The 20,564-nt window shown below is 36.7% G+C and overlaps 1 protein-coding gene and 1 pseudogene across 1 annotated transcript; both read left to right on the top strand.

Moving 5' to 3' along the window:
- Positions 1 to 234: 234 nt before the first annotated feature.
- On the top strand, positions 235 to 1,307 carry LOC145164929 (pentatricopeptide repeat-containing protein At5g50390, chloroplastic pseudogene; annotated as a pseudogene).
- Positions 1,308 to 1,605: 298 nt separating this feature from the next.
- Positions 1,606 to 2,922, top strand: LOC145164928 (protein ALWAYS EARLY 3-like). The gene is made up of 5 exons (XM_079083585.1): positions 1,606 to 1,710; positions 1,815 to 1,940; positions 2,022 to 2,292; positions 2,372 to 2,446; positions 2,526 to 2,922. Exons 1-5 carry the CDS (start codon positions 1,606 to 1,608, stop codon positions 2,642 to 2,644), a joined length of 696 nt encoding a protein of 231 aa, XP_078939711.1. The 3' UTR covers positions 2,645 to 2,922.
- Positions 2,923 to 20,564: the final 17,642 nt, after the last annotated feature.

Below are 20,564 nucleotides of genomic sequence, written 5' to 3'. Positions count from 1 at the left end.
ATTAAAAAGTTTGAAACTTTGATTAAAACACCCATTGGGTGATTGAAGGTGATACAGCAACAGAAAGACGGAGACTGGAATGGGAGAAAGAGAAATAGAAATCGGGAAATCGACTTTAGGTAGCCACAACTACTTAGTCTTGATCTTAATTTTTCGTAAACCAATTTTTTGTTCAAGTAAGGTTGTCGTTCTTCAAATTACAGTACCTTCTGGTAAGTCTTCTTCTCACTTACTTTTGCCACCCTGATGCGTGCATCTACAGGACTGGAATTGATTTCTCCAGGACAACAATTACACGCTTGTGCTATAAAAATGGGTGTAAGTCAATATATCTTCGTATCATGTGCACTAATCGATATGTACAACAAGATTCTGGATATAGTGAAGAAGCTTTAGATCTCTACTATGAGATGCAAGATTCTGGTGTTAAAATGGAACACTTCACTTTCTCAATGATAGTAAGAGTGTGTACACGATTAGCTTCATTAGAACACGCCAAACAAGCACACACAGGCCTCATCTGCCATGGTTTTGGTCTAGACATAGTTGCCAACACTGCACTTGTTGACTTCCACAGTAAATGGGGAAGAATCGATGATGCACGCAAAGTGTTTGATAAAATGCCTCACAAGAACTTTATATCATGGAACGCGTTAATTATTGGATATGGTAATAAGGGGAGAGGAATTGAAGCGTTAGAGTAATTCAAAAAAATGATTACTGAAAACATGATCCCAAATCATGTTACTTTTCTTGCTGTTCTATCTGCTTGTAGCTATTCAAGTTTATTGGATCAAGGGTGGGACATATTTGAATCAATGGGAACAGATTTCAAGGTAAAACCTAGAGCTATGCATTATGCATGTATGATTGAGTTATTAAGTCGTGAAGGGTTATTAGATGAAGCTTTTTCTTTGATCCAAAATGCTCCATTTAATCCAACAGTAAACATGTGGGCTGCTTTGCTTACAGCTTGTAGGGTCCACAAGAATCTAGAACTTGGAAAGCTTGCAGCTGAAAAAATATACGGTATGGAGCTAGAAAAGCTTAGTAATTATGTTGTTCTTCTAAATATTTACAACAGATGTGGAAAACAAAAATAAGCTGCTTCTATTTTTCAAACTTCAAAAAAGAAAGGTTTGAGGATGTTGCCTGTGTGTAGTTGGATAGATGTGAAGAAACAGCAGCATATGTTTGTTTCAGGTGATAAAAAATCAAAATCCCATGTTCAAATTGTGAATTTTAAGAAATTAATGTTGGAAATTGGAAAATACGGTTATGTTCCAAAGAAAAACTCAGAAAACTAGTTTTCTTTTATTTATTTATTTTTTTTTATCTTCTATAATCTTTATTCGCATCTTTAATTTTTCTGTTTCTGTTTACTTGCGAGTTATAAATTGTAACTTGTAATCACAAAAGTTCAGATTTTGAAATAAATAAATTTGTATTTTGTTATTGTTTACTGGTATTGGTATATCCTAATATAAATGATTGTTTGTTGGAATTTAATATATATATATATATATATATATATATATATATATATATATATATATATGGTTTGGTTAAAGTAATGGTGATTTGTTTTATAAATAAGCAGGCAATATGTTCACTGAAGAACATAATAAACTGGTTGTGTCAGCAGCTGAGATGCTGTATGGCCTGATTCATGTGCGCTACATATTGACCACCCGTGGAATGTCTTCAATGGTACAAATCTGTTCTCTTTTTCTTTTTTGATAAATTTAAAATTTTTATAAAATATATATATGTATATTGAGATTTGTAGTGTTTAAAACATTGTATATATATAGTTGGAAAAGTACAAAAATTACGACTTTGGAAGGTGCCCAAGAGTTTACTGTTTTGGAGGCTCTCCACATGTTTCTCAATCCCCATACCACATGAAGTCCACTCCATTGAAGGGCAGACAAAAAATTGTATGTTTTTTTTTTTTTTTTAATTTTTATTTCTTTGTTAGATGCTTTCTTTAATCTTTACATGTTAAATTCCATTTACAGTTGGATACAGTGAGAACAAAGCGTCATGGTAATTTGATTGATGAAGAAATATTTGAGGGTAGTTCGGGAAGTGGAGGAGCTGAAAATGAAGGGTACCAGAAAGGGAGAAAGTTTTATCGGCAAAAAGACGATAATGACCTTGATGATGGTGGGGAAGCGTGTAGTGGCATAGGAGAAGGACTTGCTGTTGGTGTGGGTGGGAAATTTGATGAAAATATTGAGCACTCATCACAGGGTAAAAGAAAAAAGAACAAGAAACTTCTATTCAGAGGTATTCTTGTTAATGTAATCATGTGAAACAATCTTAAATGTTTAATAGAATCACTAATTCTTTCACCTAATTTGTTCAGATGAAACTTCTGCATTGGATGCACTACAAACATTGGTTGACTTGTCATTAATGATACAATCATCAAAAGGCGATGGTAAACTTGAACATGATAATAGAATGGAATGACCTATTCCATTCCTTTGTGATGATTCTGATTCAAATTCTGTGTGCAGATTCACCTGTATTAAAAGATGATAAGCCAGCAACAGGTACAAATGACAACAATGCCCCTGGAAGACCTGGTTCTACAAGTAACAGGAGACACAAAACCAAAGTGTCAGTTGAGAAATAGAAAGTAGGAAATGAGTTCCCTAGAGGTGAATCTTCTAAATCAGGAAAGTCTAAATCAGGAAGGGAAGTAAAAGTTGATTACAAGGCTTTATCTGAAGGAAAACAGAAAAGAAAAAACAAGTCAACATCTTTTGAGGTTTTCATTGAAGAAGAAAAACCTACAGATAAACTCTTACATTCCATACAGTGCTACACCTGATGAGTATTCGGCTTCAAGCTCCACAAACCATGACTTATCACAAATCTCACATGCAATGCTTAAGTGGGTGGGTTCAGGTTCTAACCTTACACAGGTATGTATGTCCTGAAAATTAATGTGAAAAGTTTATCATGGTCTTAAGATTATTATATCAAAAGAAAGAAAAAAAATTATATTAGTAGATGTTTCAATGTGGCTTTCGTTTCTGTGTTTTTTTTAATTAAATTTTATGAGGTCTAAGAAGTTATATGGAAAATGGTTTATCTTTCTATATGTTACACTTGGTAGTAGAATTAATGTAATGTGATGCTCTGGTCTGGTCTGTACAAGCCAAGGTACTTTCATTGTATTCCTATTTGTTTTGTTTTGAATTTTGATTGTCGTATATTTGTTTTGTCTCCTGCACATAGATGCTTGCTTTATTTTAGTTTATACAAGTTGCATTGCAGCAACACAGTTTGTCTGTGCGTGCTCAAACTCATAATAGTGCATTACAGTTATCTTTTAATTTTTATATTTTTTTAGTAACTAACTCTTCATAAGTCATTGCAGAAAGCATGAAGAATTTGCTCCTAAATTTCCTGGGAGATGAATCCCCAAGGTCACAAAAACTTGTTTCACCAATCACACAGTTTGTGTGTCCTTTTTTAGTGTTGAACAACATGCATTTAATGTTAAAAAAGTGTTGCATGTATCCCAAATATGTATTGAGCTGCCAACTCTCGCTGATAAAGATAAGGAGGTGAAGTTTCACTTTTGTGATTCCATTAGATGTTTCTTATCATATACTCATTTAAGTTGTAAGATTTATGGAAAATTGTAGGTTATTAGCACATGGGGAGTGCGTACCAAGATTTTTGCAAAGATAGAAAATTTTGAGGTCGGATGCCCACATTTTTCAAGCTGTATGTAATCAAATTGTCTCTTGTGTCACATTGGGGAGATTACTTTAATGTCACATTGAAATTTCATCGAATAGTATAGTGATAAATAGAAGAAATAGCAGTGTACTTTCATCTATTATTTGTATGATATTAAATTTTATGTAATGGATTTTATTTTTTTTATATGGTATTTTATTTTCTATTATGAGACATTAAATGCAAATTTAATTTGAAAATTAGTAAAGCCATAAACAATATTTTTTTTAAACATTTAAAATTACGATACGCAAAAATATATGTCATCTTCATTTATGACATGACCTTTCTTGACAGGGGTTTTAATGATACGCATTGCGTGTCATTAACACACGCGTCGTAAGGGTACGACACGCGAATGCGTGTCGTCTTCCTTTATGACAGGGCCTTCCTTGATACGCATTGCGTGTCGTAAACGCGCGTCGTAATTGCGCGTCGTAAATGAGCGTTGTAAAAGCGCGTCGTCTATAGACGACGTGCAAAAGCGCGTCGTCTCTCTTTATGACAGGGCCTTCCTTGACGCGCATTTGCTCGTCGTATGAGCCTTTTACGACGCGCAATGAGCGTCGTAAAAGGCTGTTTTTCTAGTAGTGATGTCATGAGAGACCTTTAAGGTCCTAGATCTAGATGATGGGTTTTGAGCATTCTAACACTTCCTAAGTGTACATGCAACCCTAATAACCTTGAATCTATGTTTTCTCTATATACATGCAAATTTCTTTTTCAAGGTTATTTCCTAACTAGCATGACATGGGGAATAAATAAAATATAAAACTAGTAGAATACATACCTTGTTGTTGCTTGGATTCCTTCAAGACTTTGTGAGCCTAGCACCCCAAATGTTGTACCTCAAATGCTTCACACAACACCATAAAACTTGGAATAACTTGAGAGAATACTTCTTACACTCAAAAATCGGTTATGCCCTCTCTAGTAACACTAGGTACCGATTTTGCTAGCCAAAGGGTCCCTTTTATAGTGGTGTCACAATTAGGGTTTCATTAAGAAGACCCATAATTGTCATGACTCTTCATATCTCATGACCCATGTGTTTGTAACTCCCATGGACTATCCATGGATCTCCAAATGGTTACATCCATAACCCATAAACCATGGATCATTAATCCACCATAAAAGAATTGATGATTGTCATAATCAACCCTATATATTTAATTAGTCTCACTTTGATTACCAAATTAATACTAGATTAATACTTGATCAATACTAATTAAATAATACTATTATTAATATATTAGAACTTATAATATATTAATAATCATAAGTGCCTTATTCTCTCATTTAGTCTATTCAAGTATTGCAATGCCATGCAACCCAAATGGACCATGCCGGGTCGGGTCAAGTACATACCAAATAAAGTTATGGACTTAGACACTATATCCAACAATCTCCCACTTGGATAAGTCTAATAACTATATTTGCAAATATGACTTCAAAATCCGACTAGCAATCGTAGCTCTTTCAAAGTCTCTCGCAACTGAGATGATGATGATACGCCATTTAAGATAAGTGATCATATAATCCTCTGCTCTCATGATATCAGCCGGACAAACACATGGAACATGGTCTTACTTATTGTCCAGCATTTGTTTCTCGATCTCCGATTTGTTTCGACATAGAACTAAATTCAACACATCAATTAGGTTCTGACCGGGCCCGGTACATAGGTCAAAACCAAATCATCGAGGGGCCCAGATATCGCTTCTATTTCTAGAAGGAATAGATAAACTTCGACTGATATGCTTGTACTAACTACTTGTTGAATTATCCACAAAGGCACGTTTTATAACATCGAGTTACCAATGCGTTTTCGTACAATCAATGAATAACCAACTCATAGTCAACAACTCATATCTCTAGGTTTGAAGATTTATATGATATTACCGTCTCACGATCACTCGAGATAAATTCCATGAAGTGATGCAAGTGAGCGTGGGTTGAATCCAATACTCAGCCCTTATGAGTACTCATGAATGTTGTAGCAACCATTGCATTGTCTAAAGCACTTTAGACAAATCATACAAGCCAAATTCATGACAGTCTTAAATCAATACTTACTTCCAAAGTTTGACTGACTGTGGATGGTTTGAATAATAACATGATTATTCTGGAAGTAAAAACATGCAAAATTGAAGCATAGTAAACAATCAACATAAGATAGTAACACCTTACTCATAAATAAATAACAACTTTTATTTATCATCAAATGTCAATTACATTTTACAAGTTTCAGGAATCTAATTATTGAAACTAATATCATCCTTCAGCCCAATGCGCCTCGCATGCTGTAAATGCTTAACCATGCTCAGTCCCTTCGTGAGGGGATCTGCCGGGTTCTCATCTGATGATACCCTCTTTGCCACGAGGAGTCCTTCTTCTATTCTATGTCTGATGAAATGGTATTTTCTGTCAATGTGCCTAGATCTCCCGTGATCTCTTGGTTCTTTAGCCAAAGCAACCGCACTTTCACTGTCACAGAAAATTTCCATTGGCTCCTTTATAGTTGGTACAACTCCAAGGTCTCCGATGAAGTTCTTTAGCCATATCCCCTCTTTTGCTGCCTCGCTTGCTGCTATGTGCTCTGATTCACAAGTTGAATCAGCTACTGTCTCCTGCTTGGAACTTTTTCCAAGTAATCGCTCCTCCATTTAGGATAAAGACCCAGCCTGTCTGAGAGCGGAAATTATCCCTATCAGTTTGAAAGCTAGCATCACTATATCCTTCCACTCTCAAGTCATCACTGCCTCCGAGGGTAAGGACCCAGTCCTTAGTCCTCCGCAAATACTTGAGAATGTTCTTTACCGCTGTCGAGTGTGCCTTGCCAGGGTTCCCTTGATATCTACTGACCATGCTCAAAGCAAAGGCCACATCAGGGTGAGTACAAGTCATAGCATACATGATCGAGCCCACAGCGGAAGCATATGGTATCCGACTCATCTCAGCTATCTCAGCCTCTGTACTCGGACTCTGAGTCTTACTTGGCTTGGCATTACTCTGGATTGGTAATTCTCCTTTCTTGGAATCTTGCATACTGAACCTCTTCAGTACCTTATCCACATAAGTACTTTGACTAAGTCCAATTAGTCTCTTACTCCTATCTCTCAATATCCTTATCCCTAGGATATAGGCAGCTTCCCCAAGGTCCTTCATAGCAAAACACTTCCCAAGCCAGGCCTTAACCTCCTGCAAAGTTGGAAAGTCGTTTCCTATGAGGAGTATGTCATCCACATACAACACCAAGAAGCTAACTATGCTCCCACTAGCCCTGACATACACACAAGACTCATCCTCACTCCTAGAAAAGCCAAACTCTTTGACTTTCTCATCAAAGCAAAGATTCCACCTGCGAGATGCTTGTTTCAATCCATAAATGGATTTTTCAAGCTTACACACTCTATTAGGGTATTTTGGATCGACAAAACCCTCTGGCTGAGCCATGTAAACATCCTCAGCCAACTTCCCATTAAGGAAAGCGGTTTTGACATCCATTTGCCATATTTCATAATCATGAAATGCAGCTATGGCTAACAACACTCTAATAGACTTAATCTTAGCTACTGGTGAGAAGGTCTCATCATAGTCAACTCCCGGAGTTTGAGTAAAGCCCTTCGCAACCAGTCGCGCTTTATAAGTGTGTACTTTCCCATCCATGTCGGTCTTCTTCTTGAAGATCCATTTGCACCCAACTGTCTTACAACCTGGTACATTGTCAACCAAGTTCCAAACTTGATTGTCATACATGGACTGAATCTCGCTGTCCATAGCCTCCTTCCATTTCGCAGACTCAGGGCCTGCCATGGCTTCCTTATAATTATTAGGTTCATCCAAATCAATCAGTGTACTATCACTGATAAATGTATCACCTTCAGTGGTGATATGATAACCATAATAAAAATCAGGTGTGTTCCTCACCCTAGTGGAACGTCTTGGAGGCATAGACTCATCTATCGGCTCAACAGGAGTTTCCTCCTCAGGTTGGCTGACAGCATTTGAGGTTCCTTCACCACTTGACTCTTGAAGTTCTTCAAGGTCAATTTGCCTCCCACTGTCCCCTTGGCTTATGAATTCTCTCTCACGAAAGACTCCTCTTCTTGCTACAAAGACCACATTATCACTGGGTCTGTAGAAGAGGTAACCAAAGGATCTCTGTGGGTAGCCGATGAAAATACACCTCTCGCTTCGGGGTTCAAGCTTGTCATGAGTCTCACGCCTCACAAAAGCTTCACAACCCTAAATCTTGATGTGGTCCAAATTGGGCACTTTCCCAGTCCACATCTCGTGAGGTGTTTTGGCAACCTTTTTAGTAGGGACTAGATTAAGGATATGGGCGGCATTCTCTAAGGCATACCCCCAGAAGGAGATTGGTAACGAAGCTTGACTCATCATGGAACGAACCATATACAACAGGGTTCGATTGCGCCTCTCAGCTACACCATTCAACTGTGGTGTCCTGGGAGGTGTCAGTTGTGAGACAATCCCACATTCCTTAAGATAGTCAAGGAACTCAATGCTAAGATACTCTCCTCCCCGATCGGATCGGAGCATCTTGATGTTCCTGCCCAATTGATTCTCAACTTTCTGCTTAAACTCTTTGAACTTTTCAAAGGTTTCTGACTTATGCTTGATTAAGTAAATATATCCATATCTACTGTAATCATCAGTAAAAGTCACATAATAACGATTAGCATCCCTTGTAGCAACTCTGAAGGGCCCACACACATCCGTGTGTACAAGGTCCAACAAACCTTCACCCCTATCACAAGTACCTGTGAAGGGTGACTTTGTCATTTTTCCAAGTAAACAAGACTCGCAACTATCATCTGACTTGAGGTCAAATGATTCCAAGACTCCAACCTTTTGGAGTTGGCCTATGCGCTTCTTGTTAACATGTTCTAGACGACAATGCCACAAGGATGCTTTGTCCAAGCTATCAGAAGAATCAATATACAACACATTATTTCCTAAATTGTCTACAACATTCACAGCTTCATATACACCATCACAAGGTAATGCTTTAAAGTAAAATACATCATTGTAATAAACATTAATAGCACCATTTTTATTATCAAATGAAAATGTAAAACCTTGTTTGTACAAGCCATGAAAAGAAATAATATTTCTCGCCATTTCGGGCGAGTAACAACACTTATTCAAATCTAACATTAACCTATTATTAAGAAATAAAGAATAAACTCCTATCTTGGTAACAGGTGATGCTTTCCTGTTTCCCATGACTAAGTTTATCTTCCCGTGCTCCACTTGCTCACTTCTTCTTAGTGCCTACAAATCAGTACAAATGTGAATACCACACCCTGTATCAAGCACCTAAGAATTAGCATTAGATGAGTTGTTAGACAATATTGTGTAAATACCTGCATGGGTGGGTTTAACCTTCCCATCCTTTACATCTTGCAGATATTTGGCGCAGCTTCGCTTGAAGTGTCCCTTATCCTGGCAATAGAAGCATTGTGCTTCCTTTGGGTTTGAAGAAGGAGTAATGGGACCTTTCTTTGTCCCACTTGAAGAGGAACCATCAAGAGTCTTACCCTTGGTACCATTCGAAGGGTTTTTCCTCTTCTTACCCTTTCCCTGCCAATAGCCAGAACAAGGGTTGTTAAAGGAGTATAAGTAGCAACCACTTTACCCTTAAGGCAATTTTCAGCTGTCCTTAAGAGTCCTTGACGTTTGCTAAGTGTGACTTCCTCCTTGTTCATATGATAAGTCATACGAAACTGATCATAACTTGGAGGTAAGGAATGGAGAATGATGTCAATCGCCAATTCCTCAGGGAAGTCAACATTGAGCTTTAGCAACCGGTCAACGAACCTCTGCATCTTCTGCAAGTGACCGGTGATGGGTTCACCATCCTTCATCTTTGCGGTTATCATGGAGGAAATGATTTCATACCTCTCTTGACGCGTGCTCTGATGGTACCTTTCCATCAGATCTAGGTGCATCTCATATGGGTAGAAATCTTCATAAGATTTTTGGATTTCCGGAGTCATTGTGGCTATCATGATGCAGGACACCTTGGTGGCATCCTTCTCATGTGAAATGAACTCCGCAAGCTCTTCTGGAGTAGCACTGGCTTCATTAACAACCTTAAGCTCCCTGTCAAGGACATATTCTTTGTCCTCATAGCGGGTAATCATCCTGATGTTTCTGATCCACTCATTAAAGTTGGATCCATCAAAGATGACCTTACCATACAAGTTCATTAGGGAAAAGGAGCCTGTAGGGTTTGAGCCAGCAACGTTATTGGAAGACATCTGGAATAAAAAGAAGATAAGTTTCATTAGATTAAGAGTCCTTAATAAGTCATCCAAATGAAATATTAAGGCTAGGATCCAACAAACTATTTATAGGTGGAAGAGGGATGCCGTAATCCACACTATAAAATATTTGAAGTTAGGTAAATGACGATTTACCAATTTCCACCATAAGAACGAAATATTTTATTATTAGGTTTTATTGGTTTTGAAACTCCTAGATCTTTTGAGATACATTGAACTTTTCAATGGCATGTTTGAATCTCGAATGTGCCCTCTCAAGTTTGTGACTAGGATGCCGAGGATCACAAACAAGGTGTGAATAACCATACAAATTGACTTGGTACCCTTAACAATATTACCTAATCGATGTGCCGGTTAACCACACACACTCCACCAATCTATAATAAAGTCAAGTTACCCTTTGCCACTCTTACTAGTCCATGTTAGTGTGTCGGTTAACCACACACGCTCCACTAACGACTTGGTAAGGTACAAAGTGTAATTTTATGGGCTAGCACCAATTTCACATTTTCCTAAAGTAACTAAGATTGAGAATTTATAATGTATAGTTACTTTATAATTCATTATACTTTTAATGAGAATTTAAAGTCGTATCCTACCCGTTCGGCTAACGACCCTCCACCGATCAAGGAAGCGGTGGGTGAGAGTGGACACCCATTAAGTCACCATTTTATAGGCAAGAACCTTATACCCCCCTTATAGACCGGCTTCGTGAATGAGGCCTACTAACGGTAAGAATGACATATTCTTATACATATCTATATAATAAAATTATAATAGTAGTATAAGTGTTGATTTTTAAACTTTTTAAAAATCTAAGGTTTAATTTGGAATTAAAGTATTAGAGTGTAAGACTTTTCAAATTCCAAAACTTGAGGGCAAGAATTGAAACTATTCCAAGTCTCTTCAATTTGTAACTTATGAGTTTTAATGATTCATAAAAATGAAGACTCTTCATTTTATGAAACCTCTTTAGTTCTTTAATCACAATTTAAAGAAGTGACTTTTGGTTATCCATAACTTGAGGACAAGTTATGGACACCATCATTGCCATTAAGATCATGAATTAAACATACATGGAGGTTACACATAATTCCTATGATCTTCTAAAAACTCATAAGAACACAAATTCATGTCAAGCAATTTCAAGAATCATATAAACATATACAATACTTGAAAATTGATAAAAGTCATGCAAAAATGGGTTAACATAATCATTATCATTTTGAAAAACAGATTTTACAAGTCCAAAACAGATTGGGATAATGATTTTAATCCATTTCTAGCAACAAAACACGAAAAACTGCCCAACACGCTCCTACTCGTCGAGTGCATTATCCTACTCGACGAGTAGGATGAATTTGTTCATGGACTCGGTGAGTCCTCCCCATGAACTCAGCGAGTCCAGTCGTCAGTGAGCAGATTTTTCGTTTTTCAAGCAGTTTTGCATCAAGTATACAGAAAACAATCCTAGGCTCTGATACCACTGATGGGTTTTGAGCATTCTAACACTTCCTAAGTGTACATGCAACCCTAATAACCTTGAATCTATGTTTTCTCTATATACATGCAAATTTCTTTTTCAAGGTTATTTCCTAACTAGCATGGCATGGGGAATAAATAAAATATAAAACTAGTAGAAATACATACCTTGTTGTTGCTTGGATTCCTTCAAGACTTTGTGAGCCTAGCACCCCAAATGTTGTGCCTCAAATGCTTCACACAACACCACAAAACTTGGAATAACTTGAGAGAATACTTCTTACACTCAAAAATCGGTTATGCCCTCTCTAGTAACACTAGGTACCGATTTTGCTAGCCAAAGGGTCCCTTTTATAGTGGTGTCACAATTAGGGTTTCATTAAGAGGACCCATAATTGTCATGACTCTTCGTATCTCATGACCCATGGGTTTGTAACTCCCATGGACTATCCACGGAGCTCCAAATGGTTACATCCATAACCCATAAACCATGGATCATTAATCCACCATAAAAGAATTGATGATTGTCATAATCAACCCTATATATTTAATTAGTCTCACTTTAATCACCAAATTAATACTAGATTAATACTTGATCAATACTAATTAAATAATACTATTATTAATATATTAGAACTTATAATATATTAATAATCATAAGTGCCTTATTCTCTCATTTAGTCTATCCAAGTATTGCAATGCCATGCAACCCAAATGGACCATGCCGGGTCGGGTCAAGTACATACCAAATAAAGTTATGGACTTGGACACTATATCCAACACTAGAGGTATAACCATTTGGGACGTCCATATCCCAAATATCAAGCTTGTTGGACCAAAACTCGGAAAATTTGACCATAAAGAGATCTTAGAAGTTACTAAGCAAGTTAGAGGCTTGATTACCAGAAAATGATGAGAAGGAAAGGAAGTCTCTAGATCTACTATCTTCTTCTTAAATCTTCTAGTTTCTTCTTCTTCCACTAGCTTCAATAACACCCAAAGATCACTCAAAAATGGCTCACAAGCTCACAAATGCATTAGGGTTTCTGAAACTAGGGTTTGGGACTTGGAGGCTGGGAATGAGGCCAGCAAGTGGGGATTAGGATGCTTAAATAAGGTGCAAAACCCCGAAGTTAGGGTTTCATCCTGGCAGCCCTACTCGCCGACTCAAGGATCTCAGCTCGTCAAGTAGTATACTTAAATCCCGCGTCAAATCTGGTTCCTACTCGATGAGTTTGGGGCTCCCAACTCATTGAGTTTCCCTACAAAAGTGCGTAAATTATAATTAAATCCGTACCAGGAACTAGGCATTATAATTCTCCCCCACTTGTCTTAGACTTCGTCCTTGAAGTCTGCTGTGTTGGGAAACAACTTCGGGTAATGTTCCATCATCTCCTCCTCGGGCTCCCAAGTCCACTCTGAACCCTTTTGGTGCTTCCAATGCACCTTCACTAAGTGTACCACCTTGTTCCTCATGGTCTTCGTCTTCTGGTCTAGAATCGCAATGGGTCTCTTGATGTAATTCAAGCGGTCGTCCACTTGAATGTCCTCCAAAGGCACCATTGCGAAATCATCTACCAATCACTTCCGCAGCTGAGAGACATGAAATGTGCTTTGGATCTGACTGAGCTCGGCTTGTAGGTCCAGTCGATACGCAACCCAGGCCACAACCCTAAACGGACCGATGTACCTGGGGCCCAACTTGCCGCGCTGTAACACCTGTTCCAGGTATCATTCAAATTCTCTTAATTTTTAGGGTTTTATGCTAGGACTCGACGAGTTGGGGAGCTCCAACTCGTCGAGTAGAGGTCAATTATGAGGATGTAGGATTTAGATCCTACTCGACGAGGCATAAGGCCCCGACTCGACGAGTAGGCGCTGTAAAGGAAAACCCTAATTTTTAGGGTTTGCACCCTATATAAAGGACTTAATCCGCCTCTTGTGGCCTCCCTTACCAGTTCACTACCTAGAGAAGAGACCATAAACCGTTCATTGTTGTTCCTTGTGCTTGAGAGGCTAATAGAGGGTTTTTGGTGCATTTTGTTGAAGGAGTTTGAAGGTTGAAAATCTTGGAACGGAAAAGAGATTGCAAATCCAACATCTACAACGTTTGGACCCTCATTTGAAGGTAACAAGTTGTTACCTTGATCATTCTAGCATGAGATCCTCTTCTTCTTGGGTTTTAGGCCATTTTTAGTACATTTATGAAGTATTTAGGGTGTTGGGTAAGATCTGGAGTTGCAACTTAAGATCTCGACTCCTCTGAGTCCTTAGTGGCATAAAGTCACTGAATTTTTCAAGCATTGGCCTTTTCTTTGGCTAAAACCCCTCCCTTAGATTGGTTTTGGTACTGAAGAGCTTGCATGCATGTAAACTTTGCAACTTTACGTGGAAACCATGCCTTTGGAGGCTAGATCTGCATTCTGGAGCCTTGGATGGCTTAAAAAGGTTCGAACAAAAAAAGGACAGAAGGAACTCGTCGAGTCCCTTAGCCAACTCGACGAGTAGGGCAGGGTTTACCCCTTTTCGAGATTCAGAATGATTACTGTGAAGAATTGGGGTTTTCGGTTTTCATGAGTTTTCGGTCTTCTGGACATTGAGGAACTCGGCGAGTTAGACATGTAATTCGACGAGTTGGCAACTTACGCAGGTAACTCAACGAGTTGCTGGATGTACTCGACGAGTTGAGGTCAACATGGACTGTTGACGTTGAATTCGACCAGGGTTGACTTTGAGGGCATTTATTTTATTTCGGGATTGTGACAAGTTAATCACATGATGATTATAGGCAGTTGAGTTGGAGCAGTGTGTGGGACCATCTGATCTTATCTTGTCAGTTCAGCATTTACGAGAGGTGAGTCTCCTCACTATACCAATGGGTCTACAGCACCAAGTGTTAGGTTATGAGCATAACATCAATCCTATGGTGTACATGTAACCCTAATGCTTTGGATTTAAGTTTTTCTCTATTGAACATGAAAATACAAACTCCAAAGCATAAACCCTAAGACTAGCATACACAATTCCGAAATTGAGATGAATTAGGGTTAGAAACATTACCTTTTCTTGTTGTTGATTTGATCTTGATCTTGAAGATCTTAGTGCCTCAAATGTTGCACCTCTAATGGAGTCACAAACATCACTAGCAACAAGGAAGAAGAAGAAGAAGAAGAAGAAGAGAGAGAGAGAGAGAGAGAGAGAGAGAGAGAGAGAGAGAGAGAGGGGGAAGCCTCAGAATCGGGCAGGGTTCTCATAAGACTCATAGGGGCAATTTTAGGTACCTTGGGGTTCATTATATAGTTGAACATTAGGGTTTTCAAGTGGAAACCCTAATTCCCCTTGCATAGGCCCTAAGTATCACATGGACCCCCATATGGTAAGCCTTGAACAAAATTCTATGGGCTCCCCATAGATATTCGTCCATCCTATACTAATAGGATCCATTAGCCCAAGCTATAACTATTACTGATTTACATAATCAGTCCCCGTTAATCTAATCAGTCTCTTTTGATCACTAAATTAATTCCAAATTAATTTCTCATCAATACTAATTAAATAATATGATTTCTCAATTAATATATTATTCTTATAATATATTAATAAACCCGTTACCAACCTCTTTCTCTATAATTCATCATATCAGTTGGTATGGTGAAGGCAACCCAAAAGGACCATGCTACCATTGGGTCAAGTACATTTCAATTATAGTTATGGACTTAGACACCTAATCCAACAATCTCCCAGTTAGAGAAGTCTAATAACTATAACTACCAATTCAACTTTATAACTCGATTAGCAATTGTAGCTTTCAAAAGTCGTTGTTGAACTCTAATCATATCAGAAAAGCATCCTTTAGATAAGGGATCATATATTCCCCCATTCTACAAGATATAGTATGGACATGAGACATAGATTATAATCATTCTCTCTGTCTATGTGTTGTTTCCCGATTTTCGATTGATGACGACTGACTACTAACTACAATTGAACACAATAACTATTAGGTTTTGAGCACTATAACACTCCTATGGTGCACATGAACCCTAAATGCTTTGGATCTATGTTTTCTCTAATTATACATGCATTTTGGTTTTCGAAAGCAATCACCCTAGCTAGCATACAACTGAAGCTACATAATATAAAACTTAGTTTGGATGCTTACCTCTTGAGTTTGGTAGAGTTCTTGACCTTTGAAAGCTTGAGCACCTCAAGTGTGATGCCTCTAATGGTTCACAAACACCAAAATGCAAGAGGAGGCTTTAAAAGAATAAGTTACTTATCTCAAAAGATGGTGTCACCGATTTGGGGTCATGAGGGTTCTATTTATATTGTAGCAGATGCTAGGGTTACACTTTGTAAGCCCTAATGCTCCATGACTTTTCACATTCTTATTCTTATGCTCCATGGGTTTAACCTCCATGGACTATCCATGAATTATCTTTTTGGTTTAGCCTATCTAAATAATCATGGATCATTGGCCCACACTATAAGAATCATTGATTTACATAAATCAATCCACATATATTTAATTAGTCTCTTTTGACCATAAAATTAATTCCAAACTAATTCATGATCAATACTAATTAAATATTCTGATTTCATATTAATATATTATACTTGTAATATATTAATAAATCATAAATAACCTTATTCTCAAAAGTCTATCCTATCAAATTGCACTGGTGAAGGCAACCCAATAGGACCATGCTACAATCAGGTCAAGTACATCCCAGTTATAGTTATGGGCTTAGATGTTAAATCCAACAGTATACCACTTGGATAATTCTAATAACTATAACTTTTAATGTACCTCTAGGATCCGACTTAGCAATCGTAAGCTTTCAAAATCCGCTGTCGAACTCTGACCTATTCAGTGACTCGTCCTTTAGATAAGGGATCAAATAATCCTCCGTTCTCAAGATATCAGCTGGACAAATACATGGAACACTGTCATAATTATTTTCCAGCAGGTTGTTTCCCGATTTCCAATTTTTTGGACATAGAACATAACTGAACACATCAATTTAGTTCTGACTGGGCCCGACACATAAGTCAAAACAGAAACATCGAGGGCCGAAGATATCGCTTTTAATCCTCTTAGGATAAAAGGAACAGATAAACTTTGACATTATATGTTTGTACTAACTACTCATGAAATCATGCACAACGATATGTTTTATAAGATCAAGTTACTATTGGATCATTGGCCCACACTATAAGAATCATTGATTTACATAAATCAATCCCCATATATTTAATTAGTCTCTTTTGACCACAAAATTAATTCCAAACTAATTCGTGATCAATACTAATTAAATAATATGATTTCATATTAATATATTATACTTGTAATATATTAATAAATCATAAATAACCTTATTCTCAAAAGTCCATCCTATCAAATTGCACTGGTGAAGGCAACCCAATAGGACCATGCTACAATCAGGTCAAGTACATCCCAGTTTTAGTTATGGGCTTAGACATTAAATCCAACAGTCTCCAACTTGGATCATTCTAATAACTATAACTGCCAATGTACCTCTAGGATCCGACTTAGCAATCGTAAGCTTTCAAAAGCCGCTATCGAACTCTAACTTATTCAGTGACTCGTCCTTTAGATAAGGGATTATATAATCCTATGTTCTCAAGATATCAGGTGGACAAATAGATGGAACACAGTCATACTTATTTTCCAACAGTTTGTTTCCCGATTTCCAATTTGTTTGAAACAGAACATAACTGAAGACATCAATTTATTTCTGACTGGGCCCGACACATAAGTCAAAACAGAATCATCGAGGGGCCCAAGATATCTCTTTTAATCCTCTATGGATAAAGGAACAGATAAAATTTGACATTATATGCTTGTACTAACTACTCATTAAATCATGCACAACGATATGTTTTATAACATTAAGTTACTGATGCGTTTTCGTATCATCAATGCACAACCAACTCGTAGTCAACAACTTATATATCTTGGTTTGAAGACTATATGGTATTATCGTCTCACGATCACTCATGACAAATTCCATGTAGTGATTCAAGGGAGCACGGGTTGAATCCAATGCTCAAATCTTATTTCAGGAGCACTCATGAATGGTGTAGCAAACTTTGCTATGTCTAACACCTTAGACAATCTACAAGCCAACTCATGACAGTCTTCTTTCGTACTTACTTCCAACGTATGATTGACTGTGGATAGTTTGAATAATCTTATTATTCGGGAAGTCAAAACATGCAAAGTGAAACACAAGAATAATACTAATCCTATATGGCCCCAAAACTTTTGAGCGTAAATAAAACACCTTTTATTTAATCACCATATTGATTACTCATTATTTGTTGTATAATGTTTCAAATAATCAACTTGATACTTGAATTAAAACAATAATTATCCCATGCTCTAAGCACGCAAACTATGTTTACATATGGTCCTTACTTTGTGAAATAAATCAATTTAATAACATTTCTAATTAAACTCATTTCACAATTCCAAATCTTTAAGTGTAAGAAAGCCAAATTCATGCCACTATTAGAATGTGTTAGTTCTAAACTATTATGCAAAGATTCCTTTTGTAATGTATAGGTATAAAAAGTCATAGAGACTTGACCAACAATATTACAAAGTATTCCTTTAGAGATTGTTACAATACAATTCCATGAAGCCTCAAATTCAAAGTACATTCCTTTGAACATCCTTCTTTGCAAAAAAGCTTCTAACTTACTCATATATTTTTGATATCCAACTCCCAATATGGAAGTTATTCCATAATTGCCATATAACTATCGATTCTTAACAGAATCCTATCTATTCAGAATTATATCAATATGGTCCATTCATTACTATACTTCCAACTATCTATAAGCAATCAATCCTTAGTGAACCTTAGATTGTCCTTGATCACTTTAGTTATATCTGGTTCTAGTCCTTTTTCCCTCATAATGCCCTAGGCATTTGGAAAATTAGAACACGTGAATATTATAGCATATGCAATTGATCCTATATCCAAAGCATATGGGACACGATTCATAATGTCTTACATAAAGACATGATAGTTGACCAGTCTTTTGCTATAATATTTCCATACATAGAATTTCCTTATGTCAAATCTTTTCAACGTAATATTCATATATATATATATATATATATATATATATATATATATATATATATATATATATATATATATATATCCTTGAATAAATTTGATTAAAATCTCATAATCTAAGCTTTTAGATTTGAAACGAAGTACAAGTTCATCTCCCTTAATTATAGCAAAACAGCTTTTCAAACCTTGCAACTTTGCGAATTGAAACCATTGTTTTCGATAATTAACATTGCTAACTTGCAACACTTGCCATAATTAATTATGCTCCCACTAGCATAACAATTATTTTTGTTACCAACATAACACTTATGCTCCCACTAGCTTTGGCACGTACCTAGAAATCAGATGGATTTCTAGAAATCAGTACTTTATTGAGTTTCTTTACCAAGGGTCAAATTTCTGATACGAGATGATTCGATAAGACTTTATCTAGGCTTCTCAATGTCATACACCTTTCCTTAGATAACTCACATGTGTGTCTTAATAATTTTAGAATTTACAACAATAAGTTCTGAATGTTTAGACCTTTTGCCATTTCTCACAATCCAAACTATGAAGAGGGATGCTGTAATCATAATCGAATTTTGAGAATGCAAATATCACAACTGCTATCTCCATAAACTCTACTTAGTGAAGGCGTTTCCTCACAATCATTTTCATGAATTGGAGAGAAACCTTAAGACACTTAGATTTTATGGTGTATGTGTTCCTATCCATGTGAATTTTTCATAACCATAATCACAAGATAAGGTTAGTGACAAAATCTACCTCATATGGACTGAACTTACTCAATCCTAATTTCTTGACACGTGGTAGCATAAGGGCCAACCATGTCTTCCAAGTTGTTCAGCAGATCACTCTTACTGATCAACGAACTTTCATTGACCAAGGTGCTTTGCCCTATGCAATCAATTGAGAACTCATAGAACTCACATGCATAGTTAACTTTAACTGAAATGGCATAGAAATAACAACATGCCAACACAATAGGTTACAAACCTCAAGTTGTGTGCTAGTGAGTAACAATAGGTTTATTCTTGTTCTTGAAACTTGTCAAGATCTTTAAGAATCCCACTGACCTCTTGACATATAAGATTCTCTTATCAAGATACATTCTTGACAAAAAAAATATTCAAGAGTTAGTGCGGATTCTCATCAAGAATAACACTTCACTCAATTGGTCTTTAGTTGGTCTTTATCCTTACCAAGACATCACAACTTACCAATTTCAAATGTACAATAGTAAGAAAACTTTTACTCTACATTTGATGAGTGTTATGAACTTTCTCAAGATATGTCACTCAAGTCACAATCTCTATGATTTGATTTTGGAACGAAGTATGATTCACCTTAATTGATTTAGCCATTTCAACAATTTCCTGATTCCTCTTCTTATCCATACAAATGTACTAAGGTGTCCTTAGAGAATCAATTGTGATATGGTTTTCATAATCATTAAGATGATCATAAAACACGATACTCAAGTACTCTCCCATCCTTTCAGGTTGGAGAAACTTTTATCTTTCTGCTAATTTGATTTTTTGTTATTCGTTCTGCTATACATTGAAACCTTTCCAATGATTCAAAATTATACTTAAACTTGTAAGCATAACCATATTTACTAAACTTTAGTAAATCATGACGAATAGTCTTATCGTTCTTTGTGGTGGACCTGGACCAGTGCACAATCAAGTGTACGTGATTCCCTTATCCTTCACTTCACTCACATATACATGTGAACAAGGTATTAGTCTTAATTTTTGAAAGATGAAAATTCTCATTCATCATACAATACAAGTTGCATGATTCCAAGTTTCTGTCCAATTGAAACTTGGGTGATGAGAATATTTCCTTATTTGGTAAATTTTGATACTACCACAATCGAAAGAATCAAATC

The sequence above is a fragment of the Lactuca virosa genome, chromosome 3 (genome assembly GCF_052849685.1).
Source record: "Lactuca virosa cultivar CGN04683 chromosome 3, Lactuca_virosa_CGN04683_v6, whole genome shotgun sequence".
Taxonomy (NCBI): Eukaryota; Viridiplantae; Streptophyta; class Magnoliopsida; order Asterales; family Asteraceae; genus Lactuca; species Lactuca virosa.
This window is presented reverse-complemented; position numbering and strand designations above follow the sequence as displayed.